At 49.4% G+C, this 20,171-nt stretch overlaps 2 protein-coding genes across 2 annotated transcripts in view; one reads left to right on the top strand and one right to left on the bottom strand.

Annotated features, from left to right (window-relative positions):
• Window positions 1-20,171, top strand: part of ALG9 (ALG9 alpha-1,2-mannosyltransferase) — a 55,824-nt gene that overhangs the window by 30,531 nt on the left and 5,122 nt on the right. The gene's annotated exons all lie outside the window — the stretch shown is intronic.
• SIK2 (salt inducible kinase 2) overlaps window positions 15,906-20,171 on the bottom strand; it is a 42,740-nt gene continuing 38,474 nt past the window's right edge. The window contains exon 15 of the mRNA XM_069876570.1: window positions 15,906-19,672. Within this exon, the coding sequence (XP_069732671.1) occupies window positions 19,078-19,672 (595 nt within the window). The 3' untranslated portion in view covers window positions 15,906-19,077. The remainder of the gene's footprint in view (window positions 19,673-20,171) is intronic.

Below are 20,171 nucleotides of genomic sequence, written 5' to 3'. Positions count from 1 at the left end.
TGGATCCGTGCAGTCCTCTGCTGCCCCTGCCCAGCCCTGCATCCAGAGGGTGATCGCAGGGCTGCAGGCGGGACGGGGCAGAGGGATGTTCTCTTGTGGCATCAGTGAGGAGGCAGGGGCTGAGCCCGGGGTGCTGCCTGGTCTCTGAGTGAGAGTATGTGACTGGATGCCTGACCAGAAAGCCAGGAGCCTGGCCTCCTACAACACTGTCACTCACTTGTCCTGTAACTCCATGAATCCTGCTTGGAGGGTGAATTACTGGGTAAGCTTTTAAACGTGATGGACCAAACAGGTTTCAAACAATGCGTTTTTCTAGAAAAGGATAAGGCTCTGGCCTTCTCCAGTTTCTAGTTGTCCATACTACGCTGTTATAGCTCTTGTCCTGCCTGGAGTGAGTGAAGAGGCATTCTCTGGAAGTTTCCTGTGTTGAAATGGGCTGGTTGGAAAGAGGAGCAGGGTGGAGGGCAGATCGCTGCAATTATTCTGCCTCGGAACATGCTGTCCAGGTGCTGCCCTGCGCTGCAGAGCCCAGCCCTGTTTTCTCCCTCGTACAAAGAGGAGGCTGTTTTGACCTTTCCTGTTTTTAATCCTCCCTCCAGGCTTGGCTGGGGAAGCTGCACTTTCAACGCCTCGCATTGAGTCAGCAGAAACAACAGCGGGGCCACTGGATGTGGTATTAGAGGTGAATTCAGAAGCAGTTGCTCACACTGCCAGGTCTGGTTTGAGACCAGCCCAGCAGAGGCAACCTGCAGGCGTGGGGTTTCGCCTTGATTTTGAGGACAGGTGCCTTTCCACATCCCTGATGTTCTTTCCACCGCTGCAGAATCTTGGAGGCAGGTGCAGTCCTTGCCTGCATTTCGCAGTGCCTCGCCCCATGGGTCCCTGGACTCGGCTCAGAGCTGCTGCAGGGGTGAAAAACCAAAGAGGAGCAATTATCTGATTCCTTGGCTTCTTACCTTGCTGCTTCAAGACAGGGAGTGGGTGGTTGGCCTTCACTGGGAGGAGGCTTTTGTACTTCAGCACAGCTCGGTTTGCTCCTGCATCTCTGGCTGCACCTCTGAAGAGACAGAACCTGCCTGGCTGGAATCTCCTGCATCTGGGCTCAGGGTCTCCTCTAACTCACTTCTTGCGAATACGCTCTGGGGACAGGCAGGAGCGTTCCAGCAGCTTTATGCAATGCTGTCTGAATCATGCAATAGACAAGTCCAAACCCTATTATTAGACTTTGGAAACTGCTGCCTTAGAGACAGGTTTGCTTATAAATATCCATTATTTTCTCTCTGGCTCTTCGCTAGGGAAGCTGGCAAGAAAAAGAGATCTCTGCTTCTCCAGAATCTGCCTACCCCTGCTGTTGTTGTTGCTTCTTCCCACCTGAGCTCATCCTCCTTGCTCTTTTGGTCTCTGAAGTTCTGGCTGTGCTAATGAGACATCTGCTCCAGCATCAGTAGGGTACCAAATGCCAGCTATTTTGGAGGGGGACAGGAAAACACAAGAAATAAGCAACTGGGCAGAGCCTTTGCCAGGCTCACTGCAGCGTGGAGGTGTGCAAACCAGCTGCTTTAGTGGCTACAGCAGAAGTCTTGGGTCCAGATCCCAGCTCCCTGCATGACTGTGAGAAAGCCCCAATGCCTCATGAAACAAGGATGACAGTGCTTCCTTTCCCTGCCTTGTTTGAGGATGGATGGATGTAAGGCTCTCCAAAATTCAGTGGAAATACTGACTTTGATACGCAGGGCTCTGGATTGCACAGGCTGTCTCGTAGTGTGAATACATCTGGTCTAACAGCATTGCTGTCTCATGCAAAGCTGTGAGTTTTCCCATCCAAATGAACCAGAAGTCTTCTCGTCACGCCAAACCTACCCAGCACAGGTTCCCCTGACCCTCTGGCCTGCCTGCTGCTGCATTCTCTGCCTCTTTCAGCTGTTTGGCATGAGTACTTTTAGCTGTAGGGTGCTTTTTCTTCCCTTGAAAAAACTGATTGTGTATTTTGTGCACTTAGTATTTGCTCCAGGGAACTGAGTTCAGCTTTCTGGCAGTACCTAGGACTCCTTATCTACCCTCCTGAGGTAATGCTCTGCTTTGCATAAAAGCTCCAAAGCTGCTCACAGTGCACCCTGTGTCACTCTGTGTGTAAATGGGGCAGGCACAGAACAGCCAGGACATGCTGTAGGCTTGGAGAAGGGATAAAGGTGATGTTTTTAAAACATTTAATGAATTGGCCAGCTCCCCTCCAGTGGACATTGCTGTTAAGGGTGTGGGGAGGGCTGGTGTGGGAGCTAAAATCTCAAACCCATTTGTTATTCTTTCTCTAGGTGACTGTTGCAGCTGTTTCTTCCAGCTAAGCCTGGCAAAAGAGGTCTGAGCAAGGCTGGGCAGTAGAGTCAGCAACCCACAGCGCTCTCTTTGCATCCCTGGGGTAGTCTCCTGCACTATGGTCACTGCTTCAGCTTTCCAGAACACACTGTTCCTCCTTGTGGTTTGAGTAGCTTCTAGAAAGCCCTTTCCCTGAGATGGTCCTCTCTGTGAGGCCCTCAGGCTGTAATACAGCTTGTGTGTGTGTGTGTGTGTCGGAGCATCCTACCAGTCAGTCGCTCAGGTCTCCTGGTCCATCACAGAAGGCATCTCTGGTAAGGAAGCCCAGAGCTGACTGCGGTGTGGAGCAGCCTGAGCCTGTTCTCGCCTGGCCTGCGTGATGCCACAGGGCTGCAGACTTCTCCCCTTCAAACGCTGAGAGGGAGCAGGGCGCCCTGCCTGAAACCCTGCAGCCAGTGGAAAAGTTTTGAGTGTGTGCGCATGTTGAATTCCTCTGCGAGCTGGACTGGTGCCCAGTGGGGGGAGACCCCCCTGCAGTGCCTGCAGAGCCTGTGCTGTGCTTTCCAGATTGCTACAGACATTTAAAAAACCAGGCAGGGTGGGAGATGGAGGTGCTGAGCAGAGAGTGAGGAAACCTGATGCCACTCGGCTGTGCTAAGAGTTTCCCTTCTCTCTTGCCCAGGGACTGCTGGTGGCCCCTCTGCTGCTGTGCACAAGCGGTGAGATGCTGAACCAGGGCCTTCTGGCAAAGCAAGTACCTTCCTGTTCTTAAAGCAACCCAGAAAACTTCCCTGCCTAATTGGGATTATTTCTGGATCTTGTTTTTCTCTAGAGAGTCGACACTTATTGACAGATAATCTGTGTCTATAAGGAAAACTCATGATTAATTGCTTCCTTTCCGTTAGGCTCCCTGTCCTCTATCTTGCAGAATTTGCTAATAGATATATAATCTTTCTGGCAGTCCAAAATAAATAGTTGTCCCTATGTGGGAGCTGGTGCAGAATCCAAGACTGTGCTTGACTTTCCCAGCACTAGCAAGCCCGGAGCTGGGGGTTGTTGTGAAGGAGTAGATGAAATCCTCACTGACTTTTTTGGCCACAGAGGGGGAACGGCAGTATCACAAGCAGGGAAGAAATGGGTGGTCTGATTGCTGTGTTGTGTGAGAATGTGGAGAGCAAGGCAGAACTGCAAATTGTAAGACCTTTTCCCTTTTTTTTTTCTTTGACATCATGAAAACTCCCTGGAATTTTGGCCACGGCACATATTCCATGGTATTCAGTCAGGGAGGTATTTTGTCCTAAACACAGGGAAGAAAAGATTACAGGGTGCTCGCCGACAGGCCCAGGGTTTATGGTGCTGCCTCTGAAATGTCAGGTTTGGTCTGACATGCCTGCTGCGTTAATGATTTACAGGAATAGCAGCGTGTGTGTCTGAGCTCTCATTGTGAGCGGCTGTGATGTCTGTGAGTCAGATGACTCTAGAGCTGTGTTACAACCCCTAAAAGCTGCCTTTTGACTTTGGCTGTCTGGGAGTCACCACCTAGGACACTCCAGTTACACCAGTAAAGGACTGGGCAGGAGAAGGACTGGGAACTCTAGCGTTTTGCACTACTGAACTCACAGATGTATTTCTGTGGGCTTTGTACCTAACAGTGGGGTGATGAAAATCGTTGATGCGCTTTTATGCTTGGTCTTCATGCCCTAAATAGCTTCGGCCAGCTCTCCACCAGCTGACTGAAATGCTGATGGTGCTTGAACAGCAAATACTACTGAGGAAAGCTGGTGCAGGCAAAAGCTGAGCCGTTCAACCTCTGGAAAGGACTCCTTGACGAAAGAGAGCAGAGCGGGGTCCTGCATCTCCCCCAGAGAAGGAGCTGGGTTTAGTTTCCTGCTCTGCTGGAGCTCTTGCCTTTTCTGGCAATCTGTTGCAACGTGAAAGGAGGTTCTGGTGAGGTGGGTGCTGGTCTCTTCTCCCAAGTAACAAGTGATAGGGTGAGAGGAAATGGCCTCAAGTTGTGCCTGGGAGGTTCAAATTAGGAAAAAATTTCTTCACTGAAAGGGTTCTCAGGCACTGGATTGGCTGCCCAGGGAGGTGGTGGAGTTTGTGGAGGGATTTAAGAGATGAGCAGATGAGGTGCTCAGAGATGGTTTAGTAGTGGACAGATACAGTTGAACTGGACGATCTCAAAGGTCCAGCCAAGCTATTCTATAGTTCTGTGTTCCAGCTCTGTGATCATCCTCCTCGGTGAGACAGGGAGATGTGCAGAGAGCCCAACCTTTACGTCATGGGAATTCCTTCTATGTTTTTAAACCTGGCTTTCTGGAGGCTGCAGATAGGCTCTGGGATTCTTTTGCCCATGAACAGAGCCATTATTCAGATCAGCCACCCAGTAACGCCTTCCAGACATATTTGCTAGGAGACTTTCTTGTGTTTTGTCAGCCCCATGTGCCTGCAAACTTGTGAGAGCTCCTCCTCTGTGCCAGAACTGCCCTCACCAAAAAGAAGGATGAGCTGGCTTTTTCCAGTTAACCAGTCAATATTTACTCTTCCAGGCAAGCTGTTAAAATGCCGTTGCTCTCTTGTTTTGGTATTTGTTTCTCCTGTCTTGCTGGAATATTGCCCCAAAGTCTCCCACACTGGCAGCTCTTGTTTGTGTAGCAATGACATGTGGGCGTTCATAAAAGACAAGGTTGTGGGAGCCTTCCAATGATTGCCAGGTCATGTTTTCATTTTCTGTTGTGAGTGTGGAGTGTGTTTCAGCCCATCTGCTTCAAGAAAGGCTGGAGTTTGGGAAGAGAAAGCCACAGGATAATTTATTCAATCCCAAGGTGAAATCTTGCTTCCATTAAAATCCATGAGAAAACTCCTGTTGGCTTCAGTGGGATTAATTTCCATCCTGTGTTATCAGGACAAAGCCATCCCAGGTCTGGTTTTGGCAATTCCCACCTCCCCTGTTTCCTGTCTATGTTTTTGGTATCGCTGCATCCTGGGATGCAGCCCTGGAGTTCCCCAACACTCCCTGGCAGCGCCCTAAAGCAATGACTGAACACAAAATAAAGAGTGAGGCACTATCGCTGGTGAAAATGAGAGGCCAGTCTTTGGACTTTCAGATAACCATGAGATTCCTGCTATAGAAAGGGAGCAGAGAGGCCCTAAATTGAGAAAAACTCCTTTGAACGCGTCTGGACAGATCAGTGCAGACAGATTCCCACTCTGATACCGTGTTCCTGGGCAGTTGAGGTGTAAGCTGGCTCCCATATGGAAAACATCTATTAAGTTAGCGAAGTGTTGCACTTGTAGTTTGCTGAGACAGCAGTTAGGGCGGTTCTGGAATAGCCAGCTCATTCTTACTGGTCTGCTCTACCCATCTCTTTATCTTTACTGTCTTGTTTCGTTTTCTAAGACACTGTGTTTCATTTAGGACCAGGTCTGACAGGTTACTCTGACTCGAGCACCGTCGGGGTCAGCTTGGCTGCATTTTTCTGTGCCATCAAGTCCTTTGTGTGTGCACTGTGACCATGCTAAGCTCTGGTGATGACAGCCCACTCTTGCATTGCTTCCTTGCAGTGTGAAGGTAACAAGGATGCTCCCTAGCAATAGCTTTCTTGGGAGCCCTGGTAGACAACCTTGGCCAAAGCCCTGTCTTAACGGATTCCGTGTGTGTGCACCCCTTGGATGAAGCTTGTGTGTAACATTAGCTAGAGCTTTGTTACTGTCCTTGGTCTAGCAGTCCTCTCTCATTATTTTCAATAACAGTGACACTTAATTTCCTTATTACTGCAATTTCCTATGATCCCCAAGCATGTTTTTAAGTGAGGAATTACATTTGCTGCCCTACCTTTCACTACACTTTCTGGTTCACTAACAAGAAGCCTGAAGACCTTCACTGTGCAAATTATTTAGTTTGTCGAAGTTATTTGGCTCCAGTAAGAAACGTTTCTCCTCCACTAGCAAGGGAAGGCAGCACGGTCCTTAATTACATTCTGCAGCTTAGCCAAGTGAAATCTATCCTTATGCCCTCAGAGCTGAAGCCAAAACCCCCACCCCCCGCTGGTCCCTCGTGCTTTGCTGCTCCTCGCGGAGCGAGCCTGTTTCCAAGAGCCTGTCTCTCCCGAGATTTATAACCACTGGGATGGTTTGCTTGATGGAGAAGATTTAAATCTCTTGTGTGCAGGAGAGCTCCACGTTGTTTTGAATGTTGACTTGCCCTGGTTTATCTTTGTTTAAAGGTCCAGGTGGACAAAACTGGAAAGGATTCTAGTGAGACAGGACGAGGCTGCCCTGGACAGTTATCGAAGCCACATCTCACTGGTGTGCATTGTGTTTGTGGCTCAGTGCAAGCCCCTGGCTTGTGATTAAAGGCACTAAACTCACCCTTGTCTGGAGTTTAAGGTAAAACTTTCCACTTATGATACTCATGGGAAGTCCCCACCGTTACCACCCGTGTGTCTGATGTACTGTAGCAGTGACGTTCTTCCTGGGGATCGAGTGTGAAAGCCCAGCCTGAGAAGTTTCTGCCTCGCTGATCATTGCAGCTCCAACAGACTCCCCAGAAAGTGCTCTACAACGTCACCTCTCATTCTGTCCTCCAAACCCCACAATCTTGAGTTGGGGTGGCTGCTGTTCTTCCCAAATCACAGTTCCATAAAAACCTCATCCAGCCCCAGAGACAGGTTGTTATCGTTTTGTCTTTCGATAATGCAACTGGGAATACGTTTCCCTGAGCATTCGAGCCTAATTAGACTGAATTTTAAGAACGCAGTGAGGACCCTCTGCAGCAGCTGTAGGGCAAAGTGAAGCAGGCGTTGTTTGTGCAGCTGTGGAGAGCACAGTTCTCCTCTTGCACAACTCGTGTCGCTTTGACCGCCTTATTCCAGAGATCTTGGATACCACAGCACCAGGAGCAATTTCACAAGCTAGGAAATCAGCTTCCAATGCCTGCTGCCCTCCAGCTTCCCTGGCACCATAGTTTGGTTGGAAGGAAATGGATTCTCCAGCTCTTCCAGGTGCAGAGCGTCAGGTCTTAATGTCAGAAATGCCTTGGCACGTTTTTCTTGAAGGCAGATTTGGATGGTTCCGTTCCCTTGACCGATGATCATTTACAAAGCCTAAGTGAAATTTTCAGGTGATTCTGGGTCGATTCGGTGTGTGATTAATGAGCGATGATGCATAGATATAAATAATAGTGGGTTTAAGTATCTATATATACTATAATTAAAAACTCTATTACAATATTTATTAATATTTAATCATAGATGACAAAGGTTGCTATATAATTCTGTAGGACTTGAGTGATGTTCCTGGGGAGGGAGCAGCTCCTCTGTTTAATTACAGCAGTGTCAAGGGAATAAAACCCTGCCCAGACCACGACAGGTCTCCAGGTGTGATCTCGGTGGCCAGAGCCCCCTTACCTTGCTGGGAAGTGCTTGGCTTCATGGTGGTTTCTTTGCGTGAGTACACTGGGTGTCATCCCAAATAGGATGACCCCTAAAAGGAGGTGTGGACACAAAAAGGTTGTCTTAGCGCCTCTGCTCATAGCACGGTCTAGTACGTACTCGTGGAATAGGTGCTCTGTGCTCTGAGTAACCTGTAAGACCTGGTTCTAAATTAAATGTGGTGTCTCCAAAAGTGAAACAAGGCAGTAAAGGTGGATTGATGGGTAGAGATCCGTTATAATCTGGTTAGTAAATGTAGAAAATGCAGAAAAGGCACTGAGGGACATGGTTTAGTGTTTGATAGGAATGGTAGGACTTGATGATCCAGTGAGCCTCTTCCAACCAGGTGATTCTATGATTCTATGAAAATCTTTAATGTGATGGGTGCTTTATTCAGACTCTGAATTCAGGTTGCTTGTTCTAGATGAAGGGAAGAGCTCAAAGTCTCCTAACCCTGTTATAGCGCTCATTTCATGTGACAGGAGGGACGGGTTTCACAGTTAAACCTGTGTCTTTGAGCCTCAAGAACATGATACCAATCCGATTTCTGACAGAACTGGTGACAAACCGTGGCAAATGGAGTAACTGCTTTGTTTGCAAGGAAGGTTGAAACAGAAAGCAGCCAGTTTTGGTTTCTAACACTAGTTTCTTTTCAAAGGTGGTTTCCTGTGTGCTGGCTGGAGGGGAGGCATCTGATACTTCAGCATCAGTCAGAAAATACATCTCGGATGGGGCCAAAGTGCAGTAAATGGAGTGGGGCCTCGTGTGTGTGATATGTGCCTCTCTGAATGCTCCATGAACCTAATGAGAGCTCCTGGCATCTCCTGCCTCTGGGATCTTGGCCAGAAGTGCACTTTGTGTGAGATACAGTGCAGGAGACGTGCAGATTAGCAGCTTTCAGATAGGTGCTTCCTTCAGCAGTCAGGCTCCCCCGGATGCTTAAAAACTTGTTACTGATAAAAGAAGTAGGTAATTGCCTAATCCAGAAGGGAGAACAGGTCAGGAAAGCAATGAGAAGAGAGGCTGCTCCTGCCTTTGGGAGGGGAGCTGAGCCACAAAATACCGCAGTCTCTAGCAAGCGTAGCGGCAAAGGTGAGAAGTTAAGTGCCTGTGTCTTGAGTCCCGGTCTGGAGCTTTCCTGGATGTGTTTTCCATGCTGTGTCCTGTTAAATGCAACATCTCGCCTTCCAAGAGTGGCAACAAGGGGATTGAACGCTGCTTGCAGGGGAGATGAGTTACTGACTGTGGGTAGTGAAGTAACAGTTGTACAGCAAGCCAAAGGTACCACCTGTACAACCATGAAAAGCTGGAGTTACAGGATATTTCCCAAGGGAGCCATTCAGCATTGAGTAACGGAGCTTTGCACACATCCCCAGAAAGCCATTTGCCCTTCCTTTAGCAGCAGTTCCCCTCTGCTGGGAGCTGACAAGTTCACCCTTGGAGTCCTCAGCTGCAGGGCCACAGAACTGTATCATCGCTCTCCTGGAAAGGACGTTGTGGTGAGGTCGTGCTGGTCTCTTCTCTCAAATAACAAGTGGTAGGATGAGAGGAAATGGCCTCAAATTGCACCGAGGGAGGTTTAGATTGGATATTGTGAAAAATATCTTTACTGAAAGAGTGGTGAAGCATTGGCAGAGGCTGCCGGGGCAGTGGTGGAGTCTCCATCCCTGGAGGGGTTCAAAAACCGTGTGGATGTGGCACCTGGGGTTGTGGTTTAGTAGACACGGTGGTGTTGATCTTACAGTTGGACTGGATGATCTTGGAGGTCTTTCCCACCCTTAATGATTCTATGATTCTATTTTTTGAGTGCCAGTACAGCAAAACACGTGGTTGGTCCTGTCTTCGTCTACCGTGCACCTTGTTTCATCAGTAAGTGGTGGATCTTCTCCAGGGAAACCCTCAGAGCTGCGTCGCTGCGCCAGGTTAAAGCACTGCAGCAGCGGGAAATACGTGACTCTGCTAAATTTACTCACGTCCACCTTGGTGGGTATTTTGTGTGACCTTGGAAGTACCTTTGGTGCCTGGAGCTGAGCTTGTCACTAAGGCCTTATCCTCACAATCTTGTTAGAAAAGTCTGCTCGTTCCCAGTTATATTTTTAAAACCACTCAGAGCTGGTGTTGAGAGTTTGGATATTTTCTTTTGTTACAGAATATGCTGCTTTCTGGGTTGCTTTTTTTGAATATTTTTACTCTTCTGAGAATTTCTGTCCTTTGAGACTGCAGACTCGGTAGTTCTGTCTCCAAAATCCCCTCTGACAGAACAAATCCCTCCCAGCAAACCTTTCAGCCTCGCCTGCCTTGTGACTGAGGCCAGCTTCACAAAACAGGGAGGACTCCTGAAAACAAAGAGCAGCAGCTGATCCTGGCTCCGAACACCCTGTTGGCAGCAGGAGCTCAGATGCTGCTGGCTGTCAGCTGCTTCTCCTTCTAAGAACTGTTTTGGCCATTTTTCTCTCTGTTTGGGTACAGCCTGGGTTGGTGTCGCAGCCCATTAACCCCTCCTGTGCTGGCTTCTCTCCAGAAAACCCTCTCTGTTTCTGGAGGGCTAAAGGAGTGTGTTCTGCTGTGTTTCTGTGTGAAACCTAGTGGGTTCCTGGAAACCTCTAATCAGATACCGGTGTATCAGATACTGCTGCCTGCTCAGGAAAAGAGAGCCTGGGGTTGTTCATCCTGGAGAAGGGAAGGCGCTGGGGACACCTTAGAGCAGCTTCCAGTACTGAAAGGGGCTCCAGGAAGACTATGGAGGAGCTCTTGATGAGGGAGGGCAGGGAGAGGATGGGGGGGAATGGGTTTAATTTGAAAGAGGGGAGATTGAGATGAGATATGGGGCAGAAATGTTTTGCTGTGAGGGTGAGGAGGCCCTGGCCCAGGTTACCCAGAGCAGGAGCGGCTGCCCCATCCCTGGAGGGGTTCAAGGCCAGGTTGGATGGGGCTTGGCGCCTCTGATCCAGTGGGAGGTGTCCCTGCCTGTGGCTCCAAAGCTCTGCATGGGCTTTGAGGTCCCTTTTAACTCAAACCGTTCCATCATTCTATGAAAACGGAATGCCCTTGTTTGTGCAGGTGATCCCAGAGGTGAAGGTGGCTGTGGAAAAGCGGCCATTAAGTAGAGGTCTCTCTGGTTCCCAGGTGAGATGCGTGGCTGTTTTGCTTTGTTGCTTTGTGAGGGAATGTCTCTGGGCTGCTCGGCGACTCCAGGAGGTCTCGTGGCCCTCGTGGAGCAGGTTTCCCCATCCCCCAGTGACCCAGCTGGGAACAATGGGGGCCAGGCTGTGCAGAGAGCGCTCTGCTCTAATAAAGCAGCCAGAGCTGACATTGCTTTCCCCTCGGAGTTTTTCCAGGCTTATTTTTAGACAGTTTACAATTAATTCTTCTAGAGAAAAATAAAAATCGCCATTGTGGCTTCTAAGAACTGTTGATATAAAAATCAGCCCTTTTAAAGACTGGTATTCTGGGACAAATACCCCAGGGAAAAGCAAAACTCTGGGTATGTCATACCAGGGCTCTAGGCAACTTGTTCAAAATAAAGCAAAAATGCCTGTGTATTTCTTGCACTTTGGCTTTTTACCCAGCCCCCAGTTCTGAGTCAAGGGTGATGCATGTAGGAGCTGCTTGCGAACCCTTGGCTTTTGCTGTTGCTGTGTTTGTGTGCGTGTTTATCTTGATCAAATCATCTGAGCCGCTCAGAAGGGAGATATCAGGGCTTCTCAGAGCTCAAGGAATTCTTGCTTGGGGAGCAGAGTGTCTTTGGAGGCTGTCTGGGGGGGGTTGTGTGAGCTCTGCTGATGGTGGTTTTGGAAGGACCTCCCTAAAATTCCTTTTATTGTAGTTGTTTCTGCTGCAACGAAGGGAATGGCACTCAAGGTGTTTGCTGTCCGTGTTGCCCTGTAGCGAGGTCTCAGCGTGTGAGCTCTGGGCCGGCGTGCTGGCTGAGGGCAAGTTCTTCTAAGATCCAGAGTAGGATGGGCAGAGGTGACCCTGCTGCTTACACTGAGCAGAACCTTTTGCTGCTGGGCACCTGGTGAGCTGGATTGTGCCTCAGTTACGCAGCTGCAGGCGATTGCTGCCGGAGCAGGGCTCCTGGTACAGAGCTGTTGGCGTTGGGGGTTTTCTATGTGTGCAGCTGCTGTTTCTTTGGAGTTTGGTGTGGGGTTGGGGATTTTTTTGGACCTTATTGCATCCAGATGAGTTGGTGGACCTTTCACAGGGAAATTTAGCAGCTATTTCTATTTTCCCCAGCAGCTCTGGCTTGCCACCACTCAAGACGTCTTAGATTTGTAGAAAGCTTTGAGTCGGGAGGGACCGTTACAGGTCATCCATCCCACCCCCTGCAAGAGCAAGGGCTTTAACTCAATCGGCTTCCTAGGGAAGAGCTTGCTCAGTGCATGAGAAGGGTTAAAGCACTTCAGAACCTTTTCTGTGCTAAATTACTTCAAACTTTTGACGGGTAGCATGGCCCAGACAGATGTGTTGACATGGCAACCGCTCCAAGGAGAGGCTTGTCAGGAAAGAGAACCAGCTGGTCCCCGGTGGTGACAAGGTGCTGCCAGGAGGATGCTGCAGCCACTGCCCCAGCTGCGCCCCCAGATCCGCCTGTCAGCGCCCCAATTAGTGTGGATAATTCATACCTCTCTGTACCAGCCTTTAATGCACCCGCGGTGACGTGAGCAGCGCTAGCAGGACTCGGCCGCTAATTTGCTGCATTAATAATAATGTCCTCCTGCTTTGGCTCGTTGCAAGGGCATCTAGGGAAGGAGGTTAAAGCCAGGTTTTCTGTGTGGTGGTTCCAGCTGTTCCCCTTTTCACACAGGCAGACTGGGACTCTCGGAGCTTACAGTCTGCGAGGTTGGGAACCTGGGGTGGCAGCGCGTGCCGGCACTCCCAGGGGCAGGAACACTGGGTTTAGCTCCTTCTCTGCCTGCTCCGAAGGCAGCAGAGCAAGCTCACTGGAGAAACAGTCTGGCCCAGGGACTAGAGTGCTGGGGCTTGGGGATGCGCTGGGGTCACTTTCTAGCTTGGGTGCTCTGGTTCTGCATCAGAAGTGTGATCAGCAGGTCAGGGGAGGTGATTCTGTCTCATGAGACATCACCTGGAGCCCTGTGTGCAGTTCTGGAGTCCACAGGAAGGACACGGATCTGCTGGAGCGAGGCCAGAGGAGGCCAGGGAGATGATCCGAGGGCTGGAGCACCTCCTGTATGAGGACAGGCTGAGAGCGCTGGGGTTGTTCAGCCTGGAGGAGAGAAGGCTCTGGGGAGACTGTAGAGCAGCTTCCAGTACTTAAGCTGAGCAACAGTGCTGCGTCCTGTGCTTTCAGAGAGAGAACCCCGAGCAGCTCCAGCTAATTATTTTTTGTTGGGGGGTGGTGGTCCTGGAGAAGGTTTATTTGATCTGCTGTAGCATTTTCCATGCAAGCAGACACCTGGGCTTCCCAGGCTGCTCTGCAGCACAGCGGGCTCCGCGGAAAGGGTAACGTGTACCCAGGTGATTTCAGTACATGGTATTATTTACCCTATTGACGTCAGCAGCTGCCTGCTCTCAGCTCCTCTCAGCTTCTCTGCTCTAGCAGCCGGCAGGAGCCAAGCTGCGGAGAGCTTATGAACTCCCTGAATGCACCTAACCTTTCCAGAACTCAGCGTATAATTCTCAGCAAAGTAAATGTCCATTTGTGAGTATTTTGGGAACAAACCTCCTGTTTGCTTTCCATGTGCTACTCCTTTTGCTCCTATTCTGCAAGCCAACACCACATGGATTCTTATCAAAGCACTGTAGCTTTTATTTGCTGGTAAGGCCGTTCAGCAGGGACTGTTACATAAAACCATATTACGGTGTTCTCCTTCCAGAAAAATGGCTGCATTTAAGATCCCTTTGTGATCAAAGGGATCTCTTCTCATAACCCCAAATTTAAACTATTTCTTAACACTGACTGACAGCTCAGTGGGAAATGGAGCTTTCCCAGAGGGATGTTCTGGAGTCCTTGGCATGGGGAGGACGTGGATCTGTTGGAGCGAGTCCAAGGGGGACACGGAGGTGGACAGGGGACTGGAGCACCTACTGTACGAGGACAGGCTGAGAGAGCTGGGGTTGTTCAGTCTGGAGAAGAGAAGGCTCTGAGGAGACCTTAAAGCAGCTCCCAGCCCTGAAAGGGGCTCCAGGAAAGCTGGGGAGGGGCTCTGGGTCAGGGAGGGCAGGGACAGGTTGAGGGGAAATGGTTTTAAGATGAGAGAGGGGAGATTAAGATGAGATGTTAGGAAGAAATGTTTTGCTGTGAGGGTGGGGAGGCCCTGGCCCAGGTTGCCCAGAGCAGGGGTGGCTGCCCCATCCCTGGAGGGGTTCAAGGCCAGGTTGGATGGGGCTTGGAGCCCCTGATCCAGTGGGAGGTGTCCCTGCCCGTGGCAGGTGTGGGACTGGATGGGCTTTAAAGTCCTTTCCAATCCAAACCTTCCTGTGATTCTGTTATGCACCAAATTCAGACCCAGTTTTAAGGCCACACTTAGACTGGGACGGCCTGTTCCGCACGGAGGTGTGTGCGCTCTGCTTTCTCCTGGTGCATGAGCCGTGCCGCTTGCATGTGTCGTGTTCTGTGACAGCCTGGCTGCTGCTCCATCTGCAGGGACCGAGATGAGCGCTGTCAGCCACATAACGCTGGAAAGGAAAGCTCTGCTGGCCCGAGGCCCGGCGGCGAAGTGCTGCGCTCTGCAACTCTGCGAGGGATTGAAAGGCTGTGACCCAGTCTCTAAGTCAGAGCTTATCCCGGAGCGGGGAGGGCTTTCTCCTGCCTCCCCCAGGATCAGCAGGGCTTAGCCTTTGCCTTTTGGGGAGGGGGGAGCATCTTCCCGACAGCTTGTCTTTGGTTGAGGTAACCCCTTACGGGGTGACCTCTGGTTCAGTTTGCTCGCAGCGAAAGGCGGCGTCTGCATGGGAGCGAGCATCGAGCGTCTGTTCTTTTCCTGTCCTGTTAGCAGTGACTAACGGTCCCGTCTCTGCCGCCTGAGTCACCCTGCGAGCTCCGGCTGCCGTCTCTGGTTAAGCGGCGCAGGCAGCGGGTACGGAGCTTCACCCTCCCTGCTTGGGTCGCTGCCCTAGACTCTATCGGGAGGCTGGGAGTCAGCAGAGCCGGGTACGGAGGAGATGCTGAACGCGCCGGGTTAAGGCACAGCATTCCGTGTGTCCTGGCGAGGTCTAAAGGCTCCTTGGTGCTCCTGATCCATGGGAATGTGGAAGATGATCCCTTGGTTGGTGCTGTTACAAACCAAGCTACTCATTCTGTTGCCAAGGGTTGTGTGTCCTGGTGCGTCACCCTGGCTGCTCGGGGTGGTTCTGGCTGGGGTCGTCACACAAAGGCCGTGGGGACGGCAGTTCGGGTGCGGGAGGAGACGGGGATTGGCTGGGTTCTGCTCGAACTCTCTGAGCATCACGGTTTATATCCTGTTGAAAGGGCTTCCTCAATAAATCCTGAGGGTCACTAGTGGTGTTGAGAAAAGATGCTCGTGAGCTGTTACACACACACAGACCTTTTGTGTCAGGTAACTGGTGGTGCGTCCTACAGAAGAGCCGTAAGGTTTTCCCTGTGTTAGTGATCTCCTGGTCTCTCCTGCTCCCTCAGAGAAGAACAAGGCATTTTGCTTTTCCAGAGCCTCTCCTGGAGTTGCCCCTTCCCTCTGGGAATGTCAACTTTCTGCCTAAATTACCAGCGAGCAGTTCGTGGCTCAGATTCAGTTTCCTCCCCCAACAGGACTGGGGTGCAGTGCTTGGAGCAACAGCGTAAGATGAATTTTTCACTGCTGTTGCTCATAGTTGTAGTGGAAAGAAGCCCCTCGTCCAAGAGGAAAGTCCTAGATTGTCTTAGGCTCAGTCTACATGAGCCCATTACACCCCAGATCAGGATAAAAGGTTTTAGGGAAAGTAGTTAACAGGATGCAATTCATGAATATCTGTCTTGCTCTGTTCTGGGGAGAGCAGAGAATATCATCTACCCCAAGTGTGTCAGAACAACAGGAACTAAACTTCAGTCTAGAAAATCCAGCCTTTGCAGTAGAGATTAGTTTTCTTTTTTTTGTCATTTGTAGTTCTTTGCCTCAGAGAGAAAATAACTTCAATGTCATACACAAAGAGGCTGCTAGGAACACCCGAGGGGCAGGGGCTGCTTTAGCTCACTAGATATTTAAAAATGAAATGCACGTATTCTTTATTTTGTATTAATACACTGTAATTGCTTTACAGAGTCCAGCATATCAGTCGCATGTAAATACTACAGATGAACTTGCCAAACTGGAGCTCACAAAACTAGTGCATTTATTCCAAAGCAGAGACTAAACCCTCTAACTCCTTAAAAAAATACATTAAAGAACGTACCACACACACACACATATTGCACTTTTCTCCATGTGAAATTTTTACCCCATATACGTCGCACCAAAGTCTCTTCAAAGGAGTCTGTAATACAAGATAATAAAGCTAATAATGACTCAAACAGGAAAGTACACAGTTCTCTACTGTTAGACAGAACAGATTTGAACAGAAGAGCCACTTCAAAGCAGTATGAAGTGGTGCCCAATAGATACTCTGACTTTTCAGAAGGTATTAGAGGCTTTTTATTCTAATTGGCTTAAAGGAAATTACATGAAATGTTAACTGTTCTTTAGGTTGAGGGGAAGAGTCAGTCCAAACTACAGGAAAAACACTGTAGCTTCCCCCTTACCAGCACTGCCCAGCTCAAATGAGCTTGGACTGATTGGCACATCCCGATAAACGGATCCCAGATCAGAATTCTTTTTACCCCCAAGTCCTGAAATGTTCTGTATTCTGGAGTTGGATGGGGAAGGAAGTGGTTGTGGTTATGGCAGCAGCCCAGCTCCTGAGCAGAACCGGGCCAGTCTCCATCCGTGTCCTGTGTCCCGTTAGCAGTTTGCACCACGTAGTTCCTAGAGTGCTTGGTCAGATATTAAAATTCCAGAAAGCGTTTATTATGCTGTGGTGTAGGGAAGAAGGAACGAAAGGACAGGAGAGACTGTTACCTCTTTCCTTTTTTTGCAGTAGTAAAATGCCTGCAGTATATTGGTCAAGCTGTTTCCCTCCCCCCATTAGTCACTTCAGGTGTCAGTTCCACAGCGAGTTACTGTTTCCTCCTAAAGGGAAACCACTCAATAAAACCCTTTTCTATCCATCTTGGCTATTTAAAGTAGAGCTGTCTCGCTCTCTTTCTCTTATATCACATATGTAGTGTATGGATGTGATCCCTGTTCTTTAAACTCCTTGCTGATGCCTAGAGCATCACTGTGAGATCAGAGGTAGAAGCGGAGCCCTCACGGACCGACATCCGCGCAGGCTCCAGCACGAGAGGAGCTGCCTCTCCCTGTAGGACGCAGGCAGCAAGGTGCCTCCTGTCCCCTGTCAGACCCTCCCTCCTCCGCAAAGCCCACATGCAGTGACAAATCCTACTGTTCCACACGGAAATGTGGTCTTATTGCTGTAAATGCTGGCTGATCATCCAGGAAGGGAAAGCAGCTTTGAGAACCCTTTTTCTAGCTTGGTAGGATCTGCGATTTGACAAGACAGAAGAAACAAGCCATCAGAATTCCTTTTTTTGTTTCTTCCTTCTGCTCCCTGTTCAATCCGTTCCATTTGTAAGGGACCACATGCCCCAAACACCCAAACTTTGAATATGGTGGCTACACCCTCATCATTTGTAGCATCAAAGGCCTTAGCTCGCCAAGCTTTCCAGCACACAGTGGTGCGAGCAGCACGTTTCTCTGCCGTTCTTTGTGCTTTATGAATCTGCAATTGTGCTTAATGTTGGCTCAGGAAAAGGCTGAACTGCCTCGCTGCGAGCCTCGTGTCTGTCAGCCCCTAGTGCCCCACCAAACGTCAAGGCCAGAGACAAAACCCAAACTGGTGATCTAAGCTTTCTGCAGATTCCTCACCGATCCTCCTGTGACTTTGCACGTCCTGACTGAACATTCTGGAGATGAAACTGCTCGTTGGGTTTAGTACTTCTTGAAACGGTCGATACATCAGCAGTTTGTGATGCAAATATTGCTGTAATACTTTCAGTGTTATATACACAAGAGCAATCGGAACACTAAGAAAGTTAAACACAATGTTCCACACAGTGGAACACGTGCTCTGAAGGGACTTTGGCTGTAGCGAGGATATAAATGGGGTATCGTCTACTTTCTTCAGAAAAAAGCATAGAGGCTGATAAAGAACTGAAAAAGGCACAGCACTATCACTTCACAGGGGTGTGTTTTTTTTCTTTTTTTAAGCTCGTTGTTTTTATCCTTAAGTTCTAAAACCCTAAATAATTGTCCAAATATACAAAGCTCAATAAACCACCAGCAACACATACTGCAAATTCAAAACACAGTTTGTTTGCTTGTTATTAAAATGCAACAGAAGGACAGATGGATCCTTTCCAGTGATCGGAACTTCCCCTAGACGGAGCCCTCCACAAAGACCTGCGTGCAAAAAGGGCTAATTTCAAAAGCCACCCAGGTGGATTTTTCTTTTTTAATGGCATTGCCCACAGCTCTTGATTTTTCTCACGGTCCTTCTTACCTTCTATCTCCCTGCTAGCTCATCCTTTATCCTTCAGCATTCTGATCTCCACCCAGAGGTCTCTACAAACCACTGTGGTGTCCTCTGTCAGCTCCAAATATCTTTTGACAGAGTCAAGATGTCCCTCAGCAGAGATCCAGAAGCTCGCCAGGGCGGACAACTAACAGTTCCTTGGCAGGCTTGGGAAATACTGTTTACTTGCCAGCAGGAAGAAGTGGAGGCTGCCCGAGATGCCTGGGGATCTCGGACACTCACCGTGGAGGAGTTCCAGATCGGTAGCTTACCCAGCAATTGGATGTCAAAGTGCAGCTTTCCTTTAATTACACCTCACGCTACTGTTCAAGAGTATTACAGTTGCCATCAGCGCAGACCCGAATCTACCCTGAATTTCAATGAAAACTATTGCTTTTATTGCCAAGAAGTACAATACCATGTGCGCTCATTCTCCAAGTGAATGTTAGATGACAGACTCCCCAGTTATTTTAGAAGGGGCTACGTCCTTCCTCTAAAATTCACCTTTTTTTGCCACCTTCAATGCAACCTAGTTCTTTGTGGGATGAAACAGCACTATCTGTTCTCTAGCCCCTGCCATCAGCAAGAGGAGCTGGTGGCCCTCACCCCCTCCTGCTATTATTCCAGTCAGGTGGATTTTTAGTTCCCCTGTTAAATTCAAGGGTTGAAAAGTTACCGTGAACTTTGGGGTAGGAACAAAACACAAAAATTCACATGCTTCTCCATTTGTCCCGTCTTCCGCTCACGTTTTAGTCACCCCGTGGTGTTAATTCACCAGGACGTAGCCGCTGTGCTGGGGATCTACAGTCTCCATCATTTCACAATCAAAGAGTCCAGGCAACTCTGAGAGGGTTAATGCATCATAGTTTGACTGGGACTCGCGAGACGCTGAGCTGCTCTGGCTGTCAGGCAATGCTACACTGCTCTGTTGTGCTGGGTCCATGGAATACTGGCACTGGTCGGGGTAGTCTGGCTTGGGAGAGGAGACAACAGGCAATTCACAAGTCTGATAGGAATATTGTAAGGACTGTGGCGGCTGCTGCACCTGAACCGGCGATGACAACTGCAGTGAGCTGGTGATCGGGGAGGGTGGCAGTGGATCCAGCTGTACCTTCTGGTATTGGCTGAGGAAGGGGTCATATTGCATGTGTCCCGAGGAAGGAGGCTCCATCACGGGGCTCAGAGGCTGCTGCAGGCTGAACTGGGCCGATTGCTGCTGCTGCGGCGGCGGCTGCTGCTCCTCCTGGCACGGCAGCGGCAGTTGAGTCGACCTCGGGTATGAGCTCTCGGCTATCTGCATCTGGTTAAAATAGGCCTGCAGCTGGGACTGCTTCTGGAGAAAGAGCCGCTTCTGGTGCAGCCTGAATCGAGACAGAAACACCAATTATTTTTGCCTTTTGAAGGTTTGGGTCAGAAGAGACCTTCAAGATTTCTTCTCAATACCTCATCTCAATCTCCCCTCTTTCAACTTAAAAACGTTCCCCATCATCCATCTCTACAGTCCCCAACTGTCTTTAGTGTCTGACTTGTTAGACAATTACCAAATGATGAGCTCAAAGAGCTTACAGCCCTTTAACATGGCAATTAATATCTTGTCTGCTATAATACATACGGTCATAAGGGGACACTTGGAATCTATTCACGCTTCACTAACTTTTTCAGAGCAGCGTCCCTTCTAAACTGATCTTATGTGACAAGAGGAAGTTGATTTACTTTACTGTAAAATTACTGGGTCTGGGAATGAGACACGAAATAACTGAATGACTACGGGGCTTCCCAGCAGGCAGAGAAACGCAATCCACGTTCTGAGGTAGATTAATACGGCAACATGTAGGTGCTAAACAGTGGGTGGTTGGGAGG

Source organism: Phaenicophaeus curvirostris, chromosome 25 (assembly GCF_032191515.1).
Source record: "Phaenicophaeus curvirostris isolate KB17595 chromosome 25, BPBGC_Pcur_1.0, whole genome shotgun sequence".
Classification (NCBI taxonomy): domain Eukaryota; kingdom Metazoa; phylum Chordata; class Aves; order Cuculiformes; family Cuculidae; genus Phaenicophaeus; species Phaenicophaeus curvirostris.
This window is presented reverse-complemented; position numbering and strand designations above follow the sequence as displayed.